This window comes from Perca fluviatilis, chromosome 19 (genome assembly GCF_010015445.1).
Source record: "Perca fluviatilis chromosome 19, GENO_Pfluv_1.0, whole genome shotgun sequence".
NCBI classification, from domain to species: domain Eukaryota; kingdom Metazoa; phylum Chordata; class Actinopteri; order Perciformes; family Percidae; genus Perca; species Perca fluviatilis.
The window spans coordinates 10,768,322-10,793,907 of NC_053130.1; the positions used below are offsets into that span (position 1 = coordinate 10,768,322).

General features: G+C 42.5%; 1 protein-coding gene across 1 annotated transcript in view; it reads right to left on the minus strand.

Annotated features, from left to right (window-relative positions):
* Window positions 1-5,074: 5,074 nt before the first annotated feature.
* The window catches only part of LOC120548092 (girdin-like), a 67,193-nt gene continuing 46,681 nt past the window's right edge, over window positions 5,075-25,586 (minus strand). The window contains 21 exon segments of the mRNA XM_039784094.1: window positions 5,075-6,803; window positions 6,805-7,410; window positions 8,000-8,277; window positions 8,711-8,800; window positions 10,586-10,639; window positions 10,735-10,971; window positions 12,570-12,647; window positions 15,888-15,935; window positions 16,357-16,559; window positions 17,044-17,136; window positions 17,299-17,444; window positions 17,676-17,862; window positions 17,986-18,129; window positions 18,415-18,692; window positions 20,368-20,529; window positions 20,668-20,844; window positions 21,480-21,618; window positions 22,036-22,160; window positions 23,162-23,440; window positions 23,990-24,172; window positions 24,860-25,153. Coding sequence (XP_039640028.1) covers window positions 6,495-6,803; window positions 6,805-7,410; window positions 8,000-8,277; window positions 8,711-8,800; window positions 10,586-10,639; window positions 10,735-10,971; window positions 12,570-12,647; window positions 15,888-15,935; window positions 16,357-16,559; window positions 17,044-17,136; window positions 17,299-17,444; window positions 17,676-17,862; window positions 17,986-18,129; window positions 18,415-18,692; window positions 20,368-20,529; window positions 20,668-20,844; window positions 21,480-21,618; window positions 22,036-22,160; window positions 23,162-23,440; window positions 23,990-24,172; window positions 24,860-25,153 — 4,110 coding nt within the window. The 3' untranslated portion in view covers window positions 5,075-6,494.

Below are 25,586 nucleotides of genomic sequence, written 5' to 3' on the forward strand. Positions count from 1 at the left end.
TTGTAGTCCAGCCTTTACTTCCATGACGAACGTGTGTGACTTTGTAACACACGTTATAATGCTCGCCTAGCTGCTAGCGTGGCACGCCCTCATACTCTGCTTCTGACTGGCTAGTAGTCCTTACCTGGGTACTGCACATGTGCGACTCCCAACAAAGATGGAACAGAAGTGTGATGCCTCACTCTGTAGCTAAAACAGAGAGCTCAACACACAGGGTGAAAAGAGGAGCTGCAGCAATATGCAGTACAGTGTTTTTTGAAAATTAAACCATGTAAACCTCTAAATACAATTATGAACCTGAAAATGAGCATATGAGCACTTTAAGTGGTGGATGCAGTTACCAAAATATCCAATACTGTGGTTGATCAAAGAACGCTAAAAAGACAATATACTGATAACCTGCAACTGTATGTTTGCTCAACTTTCAAAAGGTATTTAATTTATATATAGAATTTAAATATCTAAATATATCCATAAATACCAGCACATTTTAATGAAAAACAGCTATTTAGGGAGTATGTAAAACACTGGAATACCGTTAAATGCATTCAACATTGTTTTGATGATTTAACATGTGATTTTCATGCACTTATGTGACATTTATGTATTACTTATTATCACATTGATTTCAACCACTTGGTCCAGCTCTATCAAGAAAAACAAGGTCTTATGTGAGACAGGGACAAAAATCACCCATTTTTAAAATGTGTAAAAGGAAGGTTGTCCCTCTCATATTAGAGCAGAAATCTTCAACAGGGGTCCTCCAAATTGTTGATTTTTGAAAGTTTTTTCAAAATTTTGAAAGTCTTAACATTAATCCAATATTATTAGCAAATATAAATTCCTATTGCTTACTGACCGATAGTCAGTAAGGTAGTCACTAAGGCAATCCACACACGTGTGCCCTGTATCTTTAACATTAAAACTTGATTTATAAAATCATGCCAACAATTATTAGGCTATTTCAATAGCTTACTATTCTATGCAACAAAAAAAAAAGATATGTATAAAGGCTTTAGGCTGCCCTACAAGTTATTGTTGGCCCAATTTAATATGAAACTTAATTCAATAAAAGATATGCAATAGGGGGTCCCTGCTCCATCTCTCTTTTAGTAAAGGGGTCCTTGGCTTAAAAAACGTTCAAGACTCCTGCATTAGGTTTCCATTCATACAGACCCATATCTACTGTGCATCACATCTGTTCTAACTGTAGTACTGACAGTCACCTCTAGGAGGTGCCAAAGACCAACCAAATCAACCTAAAGCTGCACAGGTATCTTTTTTGGTAGAAGCAGTGGAAGTTTTTGTTTTTAAATTTTTCCAGGTCTCTCGCAAAACAATCAAATGCCCATATGTGCACTGAAACAGTGTTTGCCTGCTGTAAACATTCCTCCTCTTCATACTGGCCATGAAATAATTAATTTGTAATGCACTTCCAATGTAAGTGATGGGGGACAACATCCACAGTACTCAAAACTTAAGACAAATCAATTAAGTTGGTATCCTCTAATCTAAAGTCTAGTCTTTTAGTGCAGAATTTCCTCTTAAAAGACTTTGGGATGGACGAGGACTGGATTTTGTCCAATGCGTAGTAGGCCTAATACGGGCATGTGACAATAGTTTTAAAACAGACTTGGAAAAAATGTGAACCTATCCTTAGAGCTTCAGTTCCTTGGGTGATGGGTGTAAAGACATGCAAGTGTTTCCATACCTATGATTCATGGTGATAGGCAGGACATGGTGCATTCCCCATTGGTGGCTCACAATAGGCACTATGTTTCCTTCCTCGGGGAAATGGCAACAACAAAAATTGTAAGCTCTTTCGCAGATCCTGTTCTTCTACCCGTCTGCGTTTTGTTTATCTGTTGTTAGAGGCCCTGCAACCCCTCAAAAGGTGTTCTCACTTATTCTGGATGATTGCACCTCTGCTCAGTTTAAGTTGGGCACAGTAATGCTGGGAATCGCGGTGTCAAACACAGTGTATAAAGAATTTTTTTTTTTTTTTAATTTAAGTTGTTCACCCTAACAGAACAAGATGCAGAAGGAAATGTCAATCGAACACTGCCTGAACACCAACACAGTGCTGAGAATCAGCCAATAAGTGAAAACCCCTAGGTGAGCAGTATAGCACAGGAATGTTGAGTGCTTTAATCAATACCTTTTTTGTCAAGCAAGGAGCTTCTTTAATGTAAATCAGTTCCGCAAAAATGTTAAGCTTTTAGTACAAGAAATTGATCTTGCAGATGGAAAAAAAAAAATACCTGAAATCAGACCTGAAAGTATTTATAATTACATTTTTAAAAAGGGCAACTCTACCAATGTTCTAATTTAAAGTCTGTTCACAGGACTGAAGGAGATCTGCAAGTTTAAAAATAAAAAAGTCTTAGGGTGTGGATTTTTGAAAGAAATGAGCTTACCAGCCAGCTCCTCCTTGGCTAGTGGCCCGAGACTACATCAGCTGCTACAAGCATAACACCTGAATCTCCAACCCAACTGTTGATGGTTGAGTTGTATTGTGGGAAATGTAGGCAGCAGGTTTGGACAAGAATAATGCATGGAATAAAAAACAGACAATAATATAGAAATGCAATGCTATACTGGTGGTACTCCACATTAACAGGGCTCCTAACATTGACACCTCCTAATATTAACACCACACTCCAACATGACCATAGAATTGAATCAACATCTCTCTGATAGTATAAAAAAAAAAGACCCAACAAGGTAGGATTTCTTTTAGGGCTGTTGCAATGGTAGCATTAGATGTAATAAACTAGTAACATGTATTATACAATGTACTGCTATACAATACAATGTTTGTACTACATCAACCATTTTAGCACGAGAGCTGAAATGGATCAGAGTAAAAAGAAACTAAACTTTTAAGAGGAAACTCTACATTTCCACAAAGGGAATGTCAAAGCGCTCAATTGAGTGCAACACTGAAAAGGAATAAGAAAATGGTTAAGAATGGTCAAACTTGAGGAATCTTCTGCCCGCGTCGCTGAAAATAACATGGCTGTATGTTCTGGAAAGGCTCAGCATACAAAACACAAAACAAGAGCACACGGTAGTCTTGATGAATTTTAATTACATCAAATGGATTTATGTAAAAAGTGGAAAAGGAGGAAAACACTGGGTCTCATCGTCACCATCATGTTCAACACAGCAACAGAAATCTGCATGTACTGGGTAGGTCACAGGTCACCTATACTGAGTGCCTTCTCAGGAAGTAGATACACGATACTGTGAAGGCATGAAGTTAATGAACTTTAGTGTTACTGTTATTTTCCTTTTTTCAGAGCAGGATGGGAATCAAGAAAGGAGATGATTTAGTGATATAGGATTTAAGCTAAGATGAACAGTGTGTACAATTTGTTTCAGGGCGTGTGGTGGTATGAACCATGGCTGCAAACTGTTCTATAGGTGACCTGGAACACTCCCATGATTGGTCTCTCTCTCTCTCTCAGATCATACAACCTTCACTCATGATTGGCAGGCAACAGGCGCCAATCACACAGCTGTCATGGCTTCCTGTCCAAGTCCATTTGGCATCCTGGCAAGTAAAGTCCCCACTGAACGCTGTCCTCCTCTTTGATTGGACAAAGGTAGTGGGGTGATTGGCTGATTGATTGCTCCATGCAGATTGTGAGTCTAAAAAGCAGGTTGAGTCGGAAATGTTTGGTGCCAACATGCTTTTAAAATGTGAATGAATGCATGTCTTTGCTTGTCCATGCTGCCCATTTACAAAAAGACTTTTGATGGTCATGGTGTTGGGCAGAAGAAGGTCCGGCTGACTTTAAAGTTGCACAGAAGATCCAAAACGGAGTCATCAGTTTGGATTAAGATCACCGTTTTGGCTGTTGGTGTGAACATTGGCACTTAATCTTAGTACGTAGAGACTAGTGCACATCTAGCAGTCCGTCACACTGAAGTACACCTGGCAGTGCAATCTGCCACAGCTTTAGTCTTTATAGGAAAAAACAAAAAACTGTCACAGCAACCTTTTCTAGTATTTTTCGGTTTCCTTGATTCAAGGAAGAAAAACCAAACAGAGAAGAAAGCCACTTTTCTCCACTGAAGTGTCATGGGTTAAAAAAAAAAAAAAAAAGGGGGAGGGAAGCAAAAGGAAACTGGGATGTACAATCTTTTCTCACTGTAGATGGTCTCTATTAGGCTTCAAAAACACAGCTCCAAGGCCACCTTTCTCTCTGAGCCCCCAGGCAAGCAAAGAGGAGTGGATAGAGTAAGATAAAAAAAAAATAAAAAAAATAAAAACAGGAGACAGATTAGAAAGTAAAGAGACAAAGTGGAAAGAAACAAAAGAGAACACAACACACACAAAAAAATAAAAAATAAAAGAGAGGAAAAAGAAGATTAAAAGTCAGAAATTGTATCAGTAGACAGTGATATACAAGAGTAGCTGCAGCAAGCCTGGATCTACATGCATTGTTAAGGGAACAAGGAGTGGGAAGGATTTCAACGCTACACTGAAGCCATGCAACAACAACAACAACAAAAACAGCAACAGAAAACAGCAAAGGGCATATTTTTCTTCACCAGTAGGAAACACTCAGCAGTCACCTTCACCAACAACACAAGAAGCATCAAGGAGGAGGGATACGGTGAGGTACTGGAGTCCTAGAGCTCCTCTTGTTGGGGGATTTAAGACAGACAAAGCGTTCATCCACTCGGAGCAACATGGTTAAACGGCCCATATGCCATGCAGACCAGGGTCCCATCAGGCTATGTGAACAGGCGTTGGGCACCGCAGGGACAGGGGGCGCGACAGGGGACAGTAGGGAGGGGAGGGGGGCAGGTTTGGGCTTAGAGAAGCAGGGGAAGCAAGTGCATGGCAGGATGGATGACATCTGTTACACCATGTTTTAGGTTCCCATGGAGACAAGACTGGACCCCCCCCCCCCAATCCTATTCCTCCCACTCGAGCAGCACTCACTCACCACGCGCTCACAGCATGGTAGCAGACAGACGAGGGTGGTGGGGGCGGGGTTTAGCAGTTTTGCTGCGGCTCCCCGCTCCTGCTTTTAGACTTTCTGCCCTCCACATCTGTAGGACAAAGGCAATGTTTATGTTACATCTGTAGACAGTGACGAGAAATGTTCATTTACTTTACACCTGCATATACTGTAGATTAAGATAAATACATTAAAGCAACTTCAAAACAGCAAGTGCGGAGTACAAAAAACCCAGAAATAAATAAGGATCTATAGGCGGACAGTACTACTAGTATTGGCACATAAAGCAGTGCTGGTCTTTGATTATAACTTAATGATTACAACAATCTGTACAAGATCTTGTCGGTCTAAAATACTTAATCAAATATTATCCATTCTCAACTTGTGGTGCGTCGGGATAAGTCAATTTAAAGTTTCCAGATACCAAAAGAAATGATGTTAGCTTCATTCACAAAACAATCTGACCACTGAAAACTATTCTCAACTTACTGTAGCGACTTCCTGTTTCAATATCTCGATCAAGGGTCACCTTAAACTAAAATATAATAATCACCTTGGTCCCACTCCACTAACTTCACTGTCAACTTTCACTTAACCAACTATCCCTTCCCTCAGATCATTTTTGGAATGAAGCTTGCATCATTTTGTCACCAGCCCAAGAGGTCCGTTAAGACCCACCAGATCATAACCCGCAGCACAAATGCTCCTGTTAATAATTATATAAAAGAAAATACAGAAAAGGTGTCAGATGTACAAAAACAAAAGTACACACCATCAGTACAAACAAAAAGAAGATTCACATGATAACCATTTTGATCACAGCAATCAAAATGAGCGCTTCAGGTCGGACAGAACAAAGCCGTGCAATTTAATGAATGATGCAACAGAGTTAAAAAGCCGTGAAAAAGACAATCAGTCACCCATAAATCATCAAGACATCACAAACAGAAAATGGAAAATGATGCTATTATCCGACACATAACAAAAAAATAAATTGCAGCTACTAGATCTCTCCCACAATGCTTTGACACTCCGATGTTTTTGGTGGGTTTTTTTGTTTTGTTTTTTTAAATGGATCCTGGTGACAAATTTATTGAATCTTCAATATTTCTGCTCACTGCTAAATAAAGATGTAAGCTATTAACAGATATAATAAGCCTGCATTAACCCCAAACTGCAGCTAATAGTATAGTGTTAGCCAGTGAAACGGATTTGATGAGGAAACAATAACAGGGCCGTCGTATTAAGGAACATTCATCAAAGTCTCACCTCAGAGATAAGAACAAGGCAGAAAACAGGAGGTAACAAAAAAATAAAAAATAAAAGAAATAACAGCGATTCACCAACCAGCACCATGGCAAACAGAAAAGAACGAAACAAATACACCAGACAGAGATAGTGCTCCAATAAATACATGCAGGGGAGGAGGAGGATTTGTCATTTATCCATTCTTTTCATTCTCCTCTCTTTACCGCAAGTCTGGTAAAAAGATCAGCAAGCCAGAAACCTCCCTGTCATTCACACACACCCGTACTCATACCACAGAGACTGGTTGTCCTCTGGGCTCGGTGACTGGTCCGGATTATTCACACAATTGGGATCAACGCCCTCGCTATATTCAGATATGGCTGGGCTGGATCCCATCTGGCCATTTGATTGGCTGTGATGGGTTGCCTGGTTTTGGGTGGAAATATGGTTGGGGATAGGAGGGGGGTGTGTTTTAGTTGGAACAGGAGGCCCACTGATGTTGCTGACTAGGGTGGGGTTTAGAGACAGGAAGGGGAGGTTTTTGCCCGCCGACTCACTAAAGATGGAGTCCATGAACACGAGACTCTACGGTGAAGGAAGGGCCGAGGAAAGACTCGAGGGTGGAGAGGTCTGGATCCTCCAAGCTATGGCAAGGTAAGCTGAGTGACTTGGGCAGGGGGGTGATGGTGGTAAGGGGTCCCTTTAGATTGGTGCTGTTGGGGTGGTACTCACTGGGCGTAGGCTGGGAGCGTACCCCAGCCTTGGTGGAGGCGACGGGAGGAGAAGCGTCAACCGACACGGGCTGCCGGCTGTCCTTTGAGAGCAGGTCGTGGATGCTGGTGCGCCGAGTGGTGCCCTCAGCAGTGGAGATGACGCTGCTGGCCCGGGGCAGCGTGGAGGAAGCAGAGTCCAGGCGTTCAGACACAGACGTGGCTTTGCCCTGCGATGATAGGCTGGAGCGGACTGGGACGGAGCCTCTCACACGGGTGCTTTCTGCCTTACGCAGGGTTGGGCGACCCGGTTGTCCGGCCGATCTCGGTGGGCGATCAGAGCTGACCGTCGGCGCTCTCCCACTGGAGGAGCGCAATATGCCTCGGCCCTTTGTGGAAGTGCGTTCTTTCTGCACATGCTCAGAAGAAGTGGAGAGGCGAGGAGAGTCTACAGTGAGGTTCTCCTGACTGCCGGACTGCAGAAGACAGATCAAACAAACCGTATCAAGTAGAGCGCCATCAAAAATAGTCTACAATTCTTACATATTGAGGTATTCTTATCCCTTGGTGAAATTCGAGTCTTGAAAACATTATCAGCATACCATTTTAAAATTGATTAACCATTCCAGTCATTTTTTTTAAAAACAAAAATGCCAAACATTCTCCAAATTGAGGATTTGCTGCTTTTCTCTGTCATGTGAGGTAGTAAATCAAATATCTTTGGGTTTTGGACTGTTGGGCAGACAAAACAAGAAATTCGAAAATGGGCTCTGAAAATTATAATGTGAATACTTTTTTTTTTTTTTTAAAAATCACACTTTGCAGATAAAAGCCATTAGAAACCATTGATTGAGAAAATAATCTGCAGATTAATTGTTAATGAAAATATTTAGTTCCAGCTCTAAATGGATCCCTGATACGATTGAATGAAACCAGCATTGTCATAACCCGGGAAAATATTTCAATTTTGTTTTCATAAAAGCTTCATCTGCACGTTTATATTCTAAGAAAATCATAAGAGCAACATTACACATCAGTTATTTATAACGGAGTTAGAGGCCTCACCTCTGCAGGATCAATACCCTCATCCAGGAACTGCTGCAGGGAAAGCACCTCGTTGGTTGGGGATCCCGTCTTCCTGACCTGGGTCTGGCCCGGGACGCCTGCAGCGTTGGACGGGTCGAGCGACCTGCGCAGCTGCAGGGGGCTCTGGTGGGAGGAGCGCGAGGAGGTGGGCTGCTGGACTGGGCTGCTGCCGCTGCTGGACCACACCTCCTGGTCCAAACTCAGGCTGAACTCACCGCTGCTCTCACTGTGAGGCCTGCTGAGGCTGCCGTTCGTGCCTGTGGGAGGGGGAGGCAATGATTAGAACCATGGGGAAAGTAATCTATGATCATAGTTACGTTTTATCATTCATTGCTAGGAACTGCATTAGTAGGCTACTACTCTTCTCCTACCCCCTACATTTTCACTATATGCTGTATATAGTAATGATCGTAGTCATTTATGAAACAAAATGTAAAATGCATAATACTGTAATATAAAATAAATACAGACTCAGACTTAAAGGTCACTGGATCATCCTAATGTATTGATTTTGAACAAGAAACTTAATTCTTTTCCCATAGGAGGAGAGAAAAAAAAAGTAACCCTTAACTTTTAAAATCATGAAAGCATGAAAGAAAAAGATAAAAAGGAAGCAAAGGTGGAAGGCGAGAATGGTTAGTTGAGGAGGACGAGGAGAAAAGGGGGGAGTTAAGGGAAGGAGGAGCATACCTTTGCCCTCCAGAGGAGAAGAGAGTTGGGAGTTATTGTTACTATTACTACTGGTGATCCTGTTGCTATGGAGACTGGTGGGTCTGGAGGCTGGGTAAGGGACAAGAGGGAAGACACACACACACACACACACACACACACACACACACACACACACACACACACACACACACACACACACACACACACACACACACACACACACACACACACACACACACACACACACACACACACACACACAGTTAGGATATACACTTACATGTATCCACACATACATGCACTAACACAAAGAGTAACACGTAGGTATACGCTAACAGTTTGACAGAACATCTCCTGCTGGGGCAGCAGATGGCACATGCCAGGCAGAGGGACAGGAAGGGTGGCCAGTGGGGACAGTGCCAGGCTGCAGCGCCAACATGTCCAGTCAGTAAACAAAGAAACTACTGACAGAGAGGACGGGGATGTCTAAATCCAAGGACCAACCAACCTTAGAGAAAAAGGGGGAACTTCTACAGACAAAACTGATTCTGAACAGACGATAGACGATAGACTACAATTAGTAATAAAAAAAAGATACAAAGAAGAAAGGGGTGACCGTGAGACGGAGAAGGAGGAATTGAGTAAGAAAGAAAGAAAAGCAGTGAAAGTGTGACCTTGCTCTTCACCGTGTTTGTATGCAGTTTTAGCTGGAAACCAGGGACCATAAAATCATTTCAAACTGGTTTTCAGGACATGGGTGACACCAAATTAGAATTTAAAATGAAACATTACATTACTGATCATTGTCAAAATTCTTATTTGGTCTAGGAAACCAGCCCATTGTGGCCCAGAGTGGGATTCAGTGCCGAGTAGTGGTCACTTACAACAGATGCTACAGGGCACCCTGCAAATAAGGCTCAGCTCAACAGGAGGACACTGAGCCAGAGCACTGCTATACACCTGCAGGCCTGATAAAACACACACGTGACATGACATGACATGTTTAAAGGATACAGCACACTATTCAGTAATGCCGCCCACAGTGCAAAACAAGTTTAATATATCTCTTTATGGTTCAAAAACACAGACAGAAACACAAAACAGCAACATAAAAGTTCAATAGGTATCTGAAAGTACTACTAAACTATTAATTACTTTAAAACATAACCTCTCTAGAAGATGACCTAATGGCTGATACATTAGAAGCAATGTCTGGTGTGTGAGTGAGAGAGGTTCCTCCACAGACATACTGGAAAATGGGTCTCACGACAATGTATTGGATTTTATGTGTGCATTCTGGGAAATCATCAGCTAAGTAGAATCCAGGTTCGGCAATAATGCTTCGCCCATGTCCCGGGGAACCAGTGCAATGACATGTTGGGACTTTAGGTAAGATCCAGTAAAAGTCTGGCATATAAACATAGGGCATTAGTCTAAGAACAGCTGCTGACAGACTAAAGGAATAAAATAAAAAGTATTTTTAAGAGACAAAACTGATGGCAGTAGAGTGTAGACCTGGCTTTAAGTGTGAGGAATGTGTCGTGTAGTTTTGTGGCTGTTTAACAACTGGGTCATCTTCATTAGAGTGGCACAGAACTGATGAATATTTGCCTGGCCGCAGATTAACTGCCCTGGATAACGTCCTAAAGCCTGAATTAGAGTCAATCCTACTTTTAATGGAGATCTCTCTCTCTCTCTCTCTCTCTCTCTCTCTCTCTCTCTCTCTCTCTCTCTCTCATCGAAGAACAGAAAGGCAGCCCAAAGATAAGCAGTGGGACTGCTGAGGACATGACCTGCTTTTTTGCGTCTATTCAGTCTTTTCTCACTCCTCGTTTGACAGGCCAGCTGCAACTACCCATCCTTTTTCTTTTCTAAAGTCATGTCAAGTCTTACCTTGACTCTTGGGGTCATCTAAGGAGCCAGCAACATCCTCACAGGAGGCATTATCTGAGGAGACACAGAAGAGAGTGATGTTCTCAATAGGAGATTCTCGATATGCCCGTTTGTCCCTATCCTCACACAAATAAAACCAGCATCCTGACCTTTGACCTGAAGCCGGTGCTTGGCCCTGCTTTGCCTTGCAGTAGGCAGGGTGAGGGTGGCACAGTCGATGGCGTTGGTGGAAAAGGCGAGCTCCTTCATGCGCTGCCCGCTGCGCCTGCTGCTCCCCGTCATGACAGCATCCCCGGCCTCAGCGCCGTCTAGGTTCTCGATGCTGTTCGCCCACTGAGCCCCGGGACCGCCCGCCACCGCCATGGTCTGCAGCAGGTCATTCATGGCTGAATAGACGTACGGAGGAATGGAAATTTTGACAGGAACAATAGTCACCCACCTCACATCATGCTTGTCTAGTTTGTTGTACCCAAACGAACTGTTAACTTAATGTCAAAGACATTTAGTGTTCCCTTTAAAGATAATTGGTTGGGGATGTAAAATGACTCAGATTAAAGCAACAATTTCATAAGAAGCCTCATACAGGCTACTAAAGGGAGTACTTTCCACTCAAAGAGTATGTAGAAAAGATTAACATTATTATAAGGTCTACTTGATTATTCATCAATTCATTCATTTTGTAAAATACAATCAAATCAAGTCTAGGCTTTTTGGAAATCAAGGCATGTGCAAGGAAACAGTATTACAAAAAGTGATTTCAAGAATATCACCCAAAGTGCATCAAGATGGCAGCTGCATGGTTTTTTAAACAGGTGATACATCACCTAAAGAGGCCACTGTCTTTATGCACTTTTTACTGAGTCATATGCGACGGTAGAGACGCACGAAGGCATGCAATGCTATGAGCAGCAGCGGTGCTGTACAAAAACGATTAGAGCGAGGCAAGTCCATGTCAGCAGAATAGGATCTGAAATGCAGCACACTGACAGAGAGAGAGAGAGAGAGAGAGAGAGAGAGAGAGAGAGAGAGAGAGAGAGAGAGAGAGAGAGAGAGAGAGAGAGAGAGAGAGAGAGAGAGAGAGAGAGAGACTCCATGGTTGAGTGCGAGTGGAGGCGATCAGGCAGTTGGTGATTTTTTTTTTAAGTCATGCTGTAATCAAAGATGGAGGAGACACCACAGGCTCATGAAAGGCAATCCCACATAGTCACACACACAGTCACACACACACAGTCACACACACTATACAAACAAAATGAAACCACAGAGCACATGACAAAGCTGCCCAATAAGTTGACTGTTGCGTAGAGATTTCCACAGTGACCAAACTGACAGATAAGGCTTTGGTAGATGACACCAGGACCAAGAGAGACACATCTACAGGAAGAGGAAATTCTTACTGTTACGTCAGTTTTCGCATTATTGTTTTTTGGAATTTAGCCCTAGACAAAATTCTGTCACTAATACATTCATTTTTCATTCGTACATCTTTGCTTTAAGACAAAGTTAGTGAAGTTTGTGTTATTCATTTATCTGCAAATAGTGACTCTACACTGGTAAAAGATGAAAGCCAAGAGCAGATACTCTACAGGAGGGAGTGGAGGCGGCAGACACAAGGCGGAGGAGGTGACGGAGGGGTGGGGGTTAGGCTAGGCAAAAATGATAAGGACAAGTCACTGATGTCACCAGGGTATGCAGGGAATGTTTGGCAAATCTTGTGTCTCTAAAAGATATCAGATAACATCACCACTGAAAACTAAAACGCTGTCTTAAATATTAAAATATTAAATGGAAGTTTACAGACTGCAGGCCTGAGTTGGTTTAAGAGCTGTGACTGAAACCTTAAACTGCCAAACTGTCACCGTCACACCCCTACACTGCAGCCACCATGAAATCAGTGACTGTTCCTTCTTTGTTTCTGCTAGTGTGTCGATGAGAGGGAGAGGAGGCGGAGGAAGGCTAGCGGGGCGGCTAACGGAGGTCTTACACATGGAGCGCCGGTAGATGGCCTTGGCCTTGTCTTTGTCCTTGGATCTGTTCCTCATGAAAGGCAACCTTTTTATAGCTGTCGAGAGCACAGCCAGAGACAGACAGACAGACAGACAGACAGGGGAGAGACAGAACAAGCCCGAGGGAGGTGGAGGAAAGAAAACAAAAGAAAAAAGGAGGGCAGAACAGAGGGATGTGGTTAACGTTTTAAGAAAGAGAGCCAGGGGAGAAATGCAGAGAGAGCTGAGCCCCTGGACACTCAACTGGACAACAGACAAACGATGTAATAAACACAAGCACTCAAACATATGAGTTAGATTGGGTATTCACATTAGAAAGCATATTTGATTTATCATCAAGTGTAAGGTATTCTTACCTATCACTTCTTAGTATTTTATAGAAATACAGCTAGAAATATATTAACAATGCTACATTGAAGTTGATTGTACATTTTTATCTCTATCATTTCCCCAGAGAGATTGTGTTCAACTCCACTGATTTGGAACTGGCTTTTTTAATAAACCATCATTTATTTTACATTTCTAATTCTTTAAATACTTCAAGAGCTTTTTGGTTGGACTGAAATGCCTCCCACAGACTTCTTTTAAAACCTGAATAATACTTTTAAAAGGGCAGACTTCTGTACAAAGACACATTATGCAAACAAACACAAAAATGTAAACACATTATGCAAATATACAAGCACACTTTCGCACAAAATGTATCTACACACAACAACACACACAAGCACTCATGTTATTGGGCATGAGTGTGGTCTTCTGCAATACCAACCGCATTACATACTGTACACAACAACACAACTGTCAACACATTACCACCTACATGAAACACAGGATGAAGAATATTAAAGGGTGCAATCAGGAGAGTGAAAAGGCCAAAGGACAGCTTCACAGCATCAGGGAGGAGTTTTCATAGACATAACCAAGATCTTTATTGTTGCTTATTACACAACCTTGTTGAAAATGTGACTCTGATCAATAACGGCATTCTACAGTCCGTTTCTTCTGTATAACAGACCGTTGCTAAGTATAACAGACTGTTGACATGGATGGTGTTCGGTTCATAGACTCTGGTGGACTATTTTTAAAATCAATAAAATAGTCTTAAAATCAATACTTCTGCTCATACAGCTGATCAGCGGATCAAAGGGAGAGAGAGCGCGGGAGAAAAGGGGATCGCCAACAGAACTAATGGCAACAGTGCAAACAGAGCATTAGTTAGCTGCATCATGGTTAGCTCACGCACCGGGGCGACCTGGCTTCCGCCGGAGAGACATGCTCGTCAACGGTAAAGTTAACCGTCCCGACCGGGACGCAGGCGTTCTCAGCGGGCAACCTCTGTACGAGTAGCCGTGTAATAAGCTGTGTAATAAGCAGGATAATGTAAAGCGAGCCGGTCATTATTGAAGTCCTGCATCACCCTGTGGGGGTTCTAATTTGTAATAATGACCGGCTCACTTTACATTATACCTTACACATTTGACTGTGTGATGTCTTTGTCGTATGTATATATGATGTATGTATTATTTTGTTATAGTCTATTCCTTTTTTTTCTTATAGCTTTACTGCTCACTTAAAAAGAAAAAAAAAAAAAAAAATGTACTTACTGTATACTATACTACACATTAGGGCTGTGACGATAACCGCATCACCGCAATACCGGCGGTGACGGTCATGACGTCATTTTTTTTTTTTTACCTTTAGCTCGCATAACTTACAGGAGAACAGATATTGTGTGATATGACATATAATGAAAGCAATAATCATTGTGTAGTTACCCTCATCGACTGTCTTCTATCCTACATTCAAGAGTTTATGGAGAGAGAAAAAAAACGCAAGTTGCCCGTCACTTCAGCTTTGCACACGAGGATGGACAGTCCATTGAGCTGAGGTGGACGTGGACACATTAACGTTAACGCTGCAGTGTTTACCATTGCACATTAGCCTAGCAGCTAGCGGAGTTTCCTTCTGCTTATAGCTTAATCCTGACAAAACCGAACGGTTGAATCTCAGCCTGCATGCACGTTTTGTAGCCTAAACAGAGCAGCTTATATTGGTTCTCTTAGACAGAGCACTCTGTCTGCTCAGCTGCTAAGACCGCTGTGCTGTGGAGCGTCTTTCCTTGGCATTGTCGGCAAACCTTTTTTTTTTTCTTTTTACTTTATTGACAATAGAGCTTTCTGTGGAATAGATCAACGGAGACGAGAGAAAGCAGAGTAGCCATAAATGACAGCAAAACACAGTAAAGACTCTCACATTGAGCTGAAATGGAAACACTGTGCTATGGGTTAAGCCGATGTTTATCGGGGGGTAACGGCCATTCACTTTACCGGCGGTATTGACAACAGATAAAGCCACTGTGTCTTGAGAAGCTCAAGCTTGTTGTTTTATTGTTTACTTTACATCATCTTTGCCATCTCTTTTTCCTCTCGCTTTTCCCTCACAGCAGCACTCATACGCTGCTCTCCGTTACCGCTTGCTCTCCACATGGGCACTGACGTCAATCACTTAAGGCCCCCGGCCATTCTCGCTCTAATTTACGCTACTCTTGTAAGGGGGTTGCGGTCAACCGCCATACCGCGGTGATATGTTGCTTCGTCACCGCGATAAGAAAAATACTATACCGTCACAGCCCTACTACACTTGATTTTACATGACATATATTTTTACTTTACAAAACTTACCAGATTAAGAGACCTATTTATTTATATGAAAATGTAAACCTACTAGCCCACGTACAACCTGTATTCTTTAGTCTATAGCTTGTACCAAATACAGACAACTTGGATTTTAACACATCTTGCATTGACTGGAAGTCAGCCACAATGCATTGCACCTTTTAATAGATTGGATGCTACGTTAGGCGGCATTTCTTTGTTATTTACAGGTGAACTGCACAGATCAGCAGGTTGACTTGACTGGAACTAGGAGCTAATGAGCCTAAGACTGGATGTCGTAAAATCGGTGGAGTTTTTCTTTCAAACTTTTTGTCACTAATTTGCACAAAAATATATAGTTCTTAGGACTAAATTAAGTGTCTAATGGTGGTGGTATTTTTCATAACTAGTAGTTAATTACACAAGGTTACAGAAATCAAGCACGCTCTCTGTTTACAAACAAAGGAAATCTACTTTTCGAACCAGGTCCGAGCTTGAGAGTCAACCTTGTGGTGCTGCGCAGCTCAACCGTAACGTCTAGGACAGCTGAGTGACAGACAAAGGACTCACGAAAACATGCCCTGAGACACGTTACAGTCGGGTCACAAACCCCGCCCACCCTCCCCATCCGCAGCATACCATTGGTGGAACCCTGCCCTTGGGCATGGGGCTGCTGCCCTCTCCTCCCTTGGCAGAGAGAGAGAGAGATAAAGAAGCAGAGGAGCAGTTAGGGGAGGAAAAACCCATTCAACCACTCAACCAGTACACAATTGTACAAACCAACACACGCACACAACACACAAAGTAGCAGTGTGTTTTGTGTCTTTGTGTCTGGGTATGAGTATGATTATGTGTCTGTAAAAGAGTATTCAGCATTAATTAAAACTATGTGGCAACTACATTGCTCACTGCTTTCTTTGCATGTGCGTTTGTGTATGAAATATTGTCTCATTAGTTGATATTTGGGCAAGTTTATATTTATATAATTTATATTGAGCATGCCCAGACTAGTTCCTTCAGTCGTTGTTGAAACCGTAACTATGCTGATTTTGATTCTTGGGTCTACGTCTGTGTGTGTATGTATATAGGGGTTTCCTTTTGTACTCACTGCTGCTCCTCTTTTGCGTAAGTGTGTCGTCCAGCGAGTTGGAGCCAGAGCCTATCGACGAGCTGTCCTGGCTGTCCTGGGGAAACATCAGGAAACCGTCGCCAGACTCTGAGCGAGAGGGAGTCAGCGTGAGAGAGCGCATTCTCTCCCGGCTCTTCGGCTTAATAAACTTCCTCATCTTCAAAGTGATCCAGTTGCCACGCCTACAAAAGGGAGGACAGGGCAGAGAGTGAGACAGAGAGACCATCAGGAACACAAGTAGAGGAGAAAAGAAAATTATCCGTTTTCTTTTCTCCTCAATACATACGGACATAAATTACATACTGACATAAAAAGAACATGTTGGATTTGTTTTGAGTGTGTACTCAGCCACTAAATCCTCCCATAGATGATAAAAAATGTTGCAGTATACAGCTGTTTAAAGCTCTGCAGACCATAAATATTTGATGCAACCCTTCCTGAGGCTGCAGTGGAGTGTTTTCTGCCATTCCCTTGCCTCAGAAATAAGAGTCAACAAGCAAACAGAGTTGTGAACATCAGACTTTGCTATGATACATGACTTGTTTGAGTCACTCGGATTCAGGGGGAGCCATTTTGACATTGAGGTGTTCCAAAAAACAAATTAAGTCACAAATTAACTTTGTATATTTTTTTTAACTCACAGAACTAGATGATGCTGCTTTTTACCTGCGTGGAGGTGAGGGGTCGTAGAACTTGTACTGGTCCATGATCTTCTCCTCTAGCTTCTCTTTCTGTCTCCTCAGCTCATTCAGCTTGTCACTGATAGGTGGGGAATTAAGAGATGAGCCGGTTAGGCAGGCAAAAGTGAAACTGCATACAATCAAAATATAAATGCAACCAATTTGAAATTAATATATTATTGCGGAAAGGGACGTGTTTGCTGTCCGTTTTAAAGAAAACTTAAAGTCATCAGCGCTTTACATGTATTGTCTTTGCTCTACGTGGAACAGGTCCTTGCTCTCCATGGTCTGCTCCAGTAGAGTGCGATTCTGTAGCATCAGAGTCTGGATCTGGTCCAACAGGTGGCGATTCTCCTCTTCCAGGTTTCCTTTCAGCTGGCTCAACAACTAAAACACACACACACACAAAAGAGACACTAAGACACCTGGCTCAACAACAAATATGATACATTAAAAGGGGTAAACCATCCACAACACAGCTGGCTTAAGAAGTCGTCTCAACAAATATTGTACATTAAAGAGGTACACCAGCCATAAGACAGCTGGCTTTAAAAGTGTCACATAAACACATAACGGGAAACTCCCACATACAGAGAAGAGACATGTGCATCTCCTCACCTCACACTGGTTGGTGAGCTTGGTGGAGGTGATGTCCAGCTGCTGGTACTGCTCCTTCAGTTTAGAGAATTCGGCCTCCAGCTTGGTCTGGTCCAGCTTGGCGCTGTTCAGCTGGCTCTTTGTGTTTTTATGGTCCAGTTGGAGATGCTCGTTGTCCTTCACCAGCTGACGATAGGTATTATTCAGCCTGAGGAAAGAGAAGAGGATGAGAGGAAGAGAGTTTTAAGTTTGACGCACTTTGTTACCATGTTATTCATACATTTGCATCGCGTTTATGATTGAAACAAATATTGATACAGGTTGATCTGACCTTTCATTTTCCTCTTTGAGCAGTTTGTACTGGCCAGCTGTGGCTTGGTGCGTTTGATTCTCCAGCGCCATTTTTTCCTGCTGCTCCTTCAGATTTTTTTCCAGATCCTCCAACTCCCCCTTCCTCTGCAGGAGCTGCTTGTACCTGCACACATTCAAATACACATTAATTAAAAACACTGTAATGGGTTACATAAAGAAAGATTTAAGTCAGACAGAATTGAATACAAAGCACATATTTTATTATCCCAAGCGGTCTACAGTTTCCTCTAAGATTTTCTGCATGAGGATTTCTTATGATTGTTTAATATTGCCCTCGTAAGAAAATTTACCAAAGAAGGGCAAAGTAGTGTATTAAGTCATAAGTGAGACTTGAACTGTAATGAGACTTGAGCATGTGCCCATTCCATGTTCCTAAACCCAGTCTCACTTGTCCTCCAGGTCTCTGTGCTGCTGCTCCAGGCTCTTGTGGGAGCTCTTCAGGCCCCCATGCTTTCCGATCAGGGTTTCATACTCGGCCGCCTGCCTCTCGTGGAGCGCCGCCAGCTTCTCGTGATCGCGGAGGAGCATCTCGTAGGTGGACCTGAGCTCCTCTTTCTCCTTCAGAGCACCCTCACGCTCACCCTCCACGCTGCTCTGCTGGCTCTGGAGCTGGGCGTTCTGGGCCATGAGGGATGCACTCTTCGAGCTCAGAGTGGAGTTCTCCACCTAAGGGACAGGACGAAGACAGAGAGGAATTAAATAAGGAGGAGAAAAGAGATGGGTGTGGGAGGAGAAGAAGAGAGGGACAGATATGAAAACAATTATTGGTGCACGAAGATGAGAAAAAAAGGAGAAAAGAGGAAAGGATAGACAGATAGACAGATAGACAGATAGATAGATAGATAGATAGATAGATAGATAGATGAGGCTGATGGGAGACTTGGGGAGAGCAAATGGAGGTGAAGATGGGGAGCAGACATGGAGAGGAGAGTGGGGGAAGGAAACATTGAGCATGGAGTGTGAGATATGAGAGCAGTTTAAAATAAAGATTCTCCACATTTTGTCATCTGTCTACACTTCTAAAAATCTTTTTTACTGTGATCTGTTAAGAGAGCTGAGCTCCTCAAACATCAAAGGACATAAAAGGTAAAGTAAGTAGGGGTTATTGCTGTTTTTGTCTAAAGGGGGCACTGTGTCTCTGTTTGTTCTCCCCCTTTGCTGTAAGCTCCATCTACAAAACATTTGCAGGGAAACTGTTTCTTTTCATGTTTCCTTTGTGGTCACAGTGGTTTCCTGTAAGACACACGTTCTGTACCTTTAAATAATGACAGCTTTTTACCTCCAGTGTACACACACACACACACACACACACACACACACACACACACACACACACACACACACACACACACACACACACACACACACACACACACACACACACACACACACACACACACACACACACACACACACACACACACACACACACACACACACACACACACACACACACACACACACACCAAGAGACGTATGCAAACACATAGAAACAGCTAGAAGCTACTGTATGGTCAGTGTAAATCCTGTTGCCCATAAGTAGGTTTGAATTGCTGCCAAACAGGGAGTACAAGTCTAAATCCATACCAGGAAGCTAAGCAGCCTGGCAGGGCAACTGTACAAACAGAGCAATGTTGAAAGAAAGCTGGCTAGCTTTGCATTGTGTGTTTAAAATGTATAATTGTTTGATGTTTTGTATTAAATACATTATGTATGTATTTATATTATATCATATGTACCAAAATAAGCGTATGTACATTACATGTGTGAGCTGTTCATCAAGTATGACTGAAAGCTCCAGAAAAGCTACTAAATGGACCTTGAGGTGAGATTGTTTTATCAACAGCCGTTTCTAAAGGTCAAGCATTAACTTTGAACTTCAACTTTGAAGCCAACATAGACAATAATTCCTTAAAGTGATCAGAGAAAAGGGAAATTGAACACCTACAATACAAATACTAAAAAAAGGGACCTTAAGGTGGGATCGTTTTTTTCAAATTCAATGCACTTTAGAAAGGGTTATCTGGTCCTTTGCAGCAAAATAAGTCAAGCTAGTGTTGCTTTACACAGTTCTGCTCTGTATCAACTGGGTGTCATAGATTGTCATCTTTAGTGTCTTGTAAATGTGAAGCAGATTATTATAACAATAATATAAACTTGCAGTCTATTTATGTTAATGTATTTTAGTTTGACACAAAGTTATATTGATTTCCTGTTAGAGTTTAGTTGTACACCACTAAACTGGTAGCTTTGTTATATGTATGTGTAATGTTTTCCTCTGTAAGAAAGTAGTCCCATTGCCTACTGGACACTGTTTTGTGTAGGATGTGTAGGGGATTACCTGCAGCTTGGCGTTCTGTGTCTGTAGTGTCGTATTGTTTTCCTGTAAAGAAGCAGTCTGTCTCTGCACTGCTACTATCTGAGCCTGCAAATTGGAGCTTTGAGTTTCCAGTTGTTTAAGTTGGCTCCTCAGGGCCGCCTTCTCAGCCTGTAGCGTGGCATTCTGGGAAAAACAGACACATAATATAAGATGCCAGGATTTACAAGGATGCATTCAGAGAAAAGTGCACAACCCAAATGCGTGTTCATCATTCATATTGGAAAAGTCACATAAGCAATACTGATTTTTGTGCCAACTTACATTCCTCTCCACCTCAATGAGTCGGTCTTTGACTTTCAGCAGTTCTCTGGTGGCTTCGTGACTCTCTTTCTCCCATTTACTGAAAGCCTGAGGGTCCTCCCCTCCTCTAGGGGGAGAGCTCTGCACCATCCTCTCCTCCTCCTCCCTTTGACGCAGCGCTTCGTAGTTCTTCTTTACCTGAAGAGAGACACACGAGTCAACGCTTAACTTTGAGTAGTTTTTTGTGCTCCTTCAGTACAGTATAATGTATTCCTACAACATAAACCCAGGCTTGACTGTAAAATGACTAATGATAAAAGGATAATTTTATAGTAGAACATGGCACGAGTAACGCTGAAGTACAACAGCAGACAGAATCCATTATTGTTTCGTTTTTTCAGAGTTCATCTACAGAACCCTCAACTTTTCCACTCAGCCCTTCAGCTTTGGATCGGATTTGTGTCAGCAAGTTCAAAACCCTTACGCCTCCCTAAAGGAAAACAGACATCCACCACTCTACTCCACCTCTTTCACAGACTCCTGCCGCCTCATGAATAGATAAACTGGCGATAGAAGTTGATGAGTGGATGAATAAATAATGTATCAGCCTTGAGAACCCCTCAGTGTTTTCAATGTTTCTAGTGTTTTGGACTGCAGGGTAAAGATTTTGGGACACACTGTTCTCAAGTGGACGGGCTGGGAAATTAGTGTTTGGAATGTGTTTTTATACTGGGTCTTCTGTACTGTGGTTGAGCTACGTTATCTACATGGAGCCAAAGTACTGTATGTGTGCATGTATTTCTATGTTTAAAAGATGGATTTGTGTCACTGACTGTCTTGAGCTCCTGCCGAAGTTGCTGGTTGAGGTTGGAGGACTCCTGCAGTCTGGCCTCTAGGGCGGCGATCTTCTCCTCTTTAATCTCCAAAGATGATTTCAGAGTCGACTCCAATTTGGTTTCCAGGAGCCTAAACCTGAAAATAAATCCTCAAGTTAGCTCTACGTGAGTGTATTTGTGTCTCCAGTCTAGAGTGTGATCACACATTTGTAATCCTGGTATGCATTACCTGTGTTGAGGATAACAAATGTATCGTAGCCACTGTGTAGCAAGGCCAGCTGACTTCTTGGCAAGAGTGTGGCAGGGGGGGGGAGATATTGGCTCAGAAAACTCCCCACAGGATTATTCTACAATAGACTTGGATTCATTTAAACTACAACAAATGATCTAAAATGGGCCACAGAGCTTGATTTATTTGGATTGTACTGATCACTTTTAAATCATTCTGGCTCCAAAGATGATCAACTAAAGTTCTTATTTTTAGTTCTAAGTTATCCTTTTCAAGATCCATCACAGGACAGTGAACATTGAGGCACGTGCGTGAGATGATTACCTGTCGTCAGAGCTCTCGTCATGCAGCAGCCTTTCCTTGTTCAGTCCAATCTTTTCCAACTCATGGGTCAGTTTCTCCAGATCATTATTCATCTGCTGAGTCCGCAGCTTCTCACTCACAAGCTCCTAAACACACACAGGCAAACATTGAGTAACTCTGACATGTACGACCACCTTCCATTTATTCATCAACTACAATTACCGCCTTGCGATTGAATGCCTCCACCAACCAGTCAAGTTGCAGTTGTACATCCATGTCTGTCCAGACTCATAATACATGTAGTGAAGACTTTGAGGCAGTTTAATAAAAAGTAATAAGTGTATTTTTTTGACAAAACATGGAAGCTTAACACACACACACACACACACACACACACACACACACACACACACACACACACACACACACACACACACACACACACACAAACACACACACACACACACACACACACACACACACACACCACAGAAGATCTATACAATCACCACAGTTTCAAGGTGGGCAGTGGGCACCCATGATTAGTGCCCAATTCAGAATCTGACCAACTGCCTCCCCTTCCGTTCCTGAGGTATGGCGTTGAATAATGGCCAGAAAAGTGTTTTGTATATAAAAATGTCATAATTTCATTATTTTAGCCTATTAGACATTTGTGTGTAATGTTGTCATGATTAGCGTAGGAATTGTTAAGTTGCCAAAAACACGTTTTGTGAGCTCACAGGGACATTGACCTCCAATATCTGTGCCAAATTTGAAGATATTCACTCCAGAGGGTCCCAAGATATTGTGTTCACGAGAATGGGACAGACAAACAACACGCAAATATAATGTCTCCGGTCATTGCTATCACCGGCCCGGAGTTATACAAACTAATAATGAAGATGCATGATTGTATTTAAGAGTCAACACTGTACTGTATAAAAAACGGTTATTCACTTCAGCAGTGATTTAACAACAGAAACCAAATTTAGTAGAATAATAAGAAAAAAAGCAATGTTTGTCTGTTTCTTCAAATACTTTCAGGAGATTCCTGCACCAACAAAGGATTATGATAGATAATGGAAGCATGGGAAGATCAATCTAAAGACATGTTGGAAAAACTAATATTTGCAGACTTCTATTATACCTCTCTAAGTGCATTGAGGGTCTTCTTATCGATGGTGCCCAGTTTGACCAGCTCCTTGTTCTCTCTCTCCAGGTCTTTGACTCTTGTGCACGAGTCCCTGAAGAAGATCATCTCCTTGCCCATGGTGCGATTCTCTTTCTCCAAGGTGGAGATCCGCTGGTTGTTGTCATCCAGCTTGGAGTCGCGGATCTCGGCCTGCTGCCTCAGCCGCTTGTTCTCCTTCTCCAGTAGCTTCTTGTCTTTTTCTAGCTGGGAGCTTTCCTGCTCCAGAGTCTTGTTCTGTGGGATAACGGGACGTAATGCACAGCAGGTGGGATTTACTTTTAGTCTAAATGCCTTGTAAATACATGTTTGGCGAAAAGTGGACAAAGATTAATTTTGAATGGCCAAAAATCACTTTTGACGAATAATCTGGGATAATCCAATTTTGCTGGGAAACGCGCTGTAATTTTATCAGAAGGAACTAAATGAGAGGCAGTGCCAAATAACACATTTTCCCTTTTTTATTTTAAAATATAATATTCTTTAGACTGCTGTATCACAAAAAACACTTTCAGTCGGCCTCAGCTACAATTTTTGGCCAATCTGATTGACATCATTCTGCCAGACAGAATCAGTCCATCCCCAAAAAAAGAAAGTCACTGAAACTGTAAGTAAATCACCTACAGCTATCCCACTTGTTGTTGTTGTTGTACCTGTTCTGTTCCAGAGAAGACTGCAGTCCAAAAATGTCTTAAAACTGAATCAAAATTTAGTTTGTATTTTTCAGGCTGCCAATTCAGCACGTGATTATTGCTACTGAATGAATACAATAATTTTTTTGCCTACCTCCTGCTCCAGCTGCTCCAGGCGTTTACTGGAGATCTTGAGCTCCTCCAGGTTGCGTTGGAGGGTTTGGTTCTCAGTCTCCACCTCTTGCAGCTCTGCCTCCAACTGTTGAATCTTCTTGCTGCTGTTCTCTAAAGCCTTCTGCAGGCGCTGGTTCTCTGTATCTAGGCCCTGGTAACTCACCTGGGAGAGGAAAAGCCAGATTAGGATATTAAAAGCATCCATGAACTAGTTGTGCTGCTCCCTGATGCCATTACATGCCAGATCCCCTGTAACGTATCTATAAAAGTATTCATTGGTGACAATAAATCATAAAAATGTAATGTCTAAGGTGCCTTTAACTCTACAGCTGTTTTTGTACAACTTTGTGTAAAGACACAAGTTGTCGCCGTAACTTAAGCCACCTACACTCAGGATCCGCGGTAAAATCGCTCTGTGCCGGCTGTGCCATTGTTTTCCTATGGGGTGAGCAGTGGCGACAACTCGGAGTAAGCGCCAGCCTTGGCGTGGCGCACTACTCAAAATTTCCGCCGAGCGCTGTGCTTAAAGTTAAAATTATTTCAACTTTGACCTCATTACCGCTGACCTTTCAAGGCACAACCAAAGCCAGAAGCAATGATGATGTATTCCTGAGTTTGTGCTTTGCCTCTGTGCTTGCAATATGCCCTGCGCCCTTTTTTTGCGGTTTTACCTCTGAACATGTGTAGGCGGCTTTACACATAAGCACCACTGGTGCAGATTAAAGCAATAGTCTGCTTTTTATTCCTCAAAGAAAGCTTCTTGCCGCATATGGTTGCATTTTAACGGTGTCTTACTGCTAACCAATGAACGGAAGTACCCGCTGTATAACTGGCAGTGCTAAAGTCTTACCTCTAATCTCTCCGTCTTTTTGGACGAGGCCTTGAGCAGTTCCAGGCTGCGCTTCATCTGGCTCCTCTCGCTCTCCAGCTCCCTGTTCTCGGCTTCCAGCTGAGCGGCTTTAGCCCCCGCTGACCGGAGACTCTCCGCTGAGCGCCGAAGCTCCAGGTTCTCCTGCTCTAGCTGCGAGTTCTCCTTTTCCAGAGCCTCCAGCTGGAAGGCCATGTTCTTCAGAGTGTCCAGCTTCTTCTTCAGACGACGTCCCTCTGCCTCCAGCTCAGTGTTCTCCTTCTCCAAAGAAGACACCTACACACACGCACACACACATATAAGTGATGCATGAAGATGAGGAGTAAAGCGTTTCTGTCCGGCAACACCAAGGTGGTCCTGATGGTGTTGTGTAATAGCAGCCTAAAACTCTCTGCAGTCATATCCATTTCATTGTAACTATGCGGTACAAAAGTAACACAAGTAGTAAATGAGACAGAGAGACAAAAAACACACAGCTATTCATAGCAAAGCTATTCCATTTCAATACACGGTTTATTTTGTATGTTTACTTAAATGATTTGGAGAATAACTAATATTCCACATCTGATTTGATAACATGAAACTAGGGCTGGGCGAATCAAAATATCAGAAAATCAAATATCACAATATTGTTGACCAAATAGCTAGATATCGATACCACAACGATATTGTAGTGTTGACTATTGGTGCTTTCACAAAATATTTACAC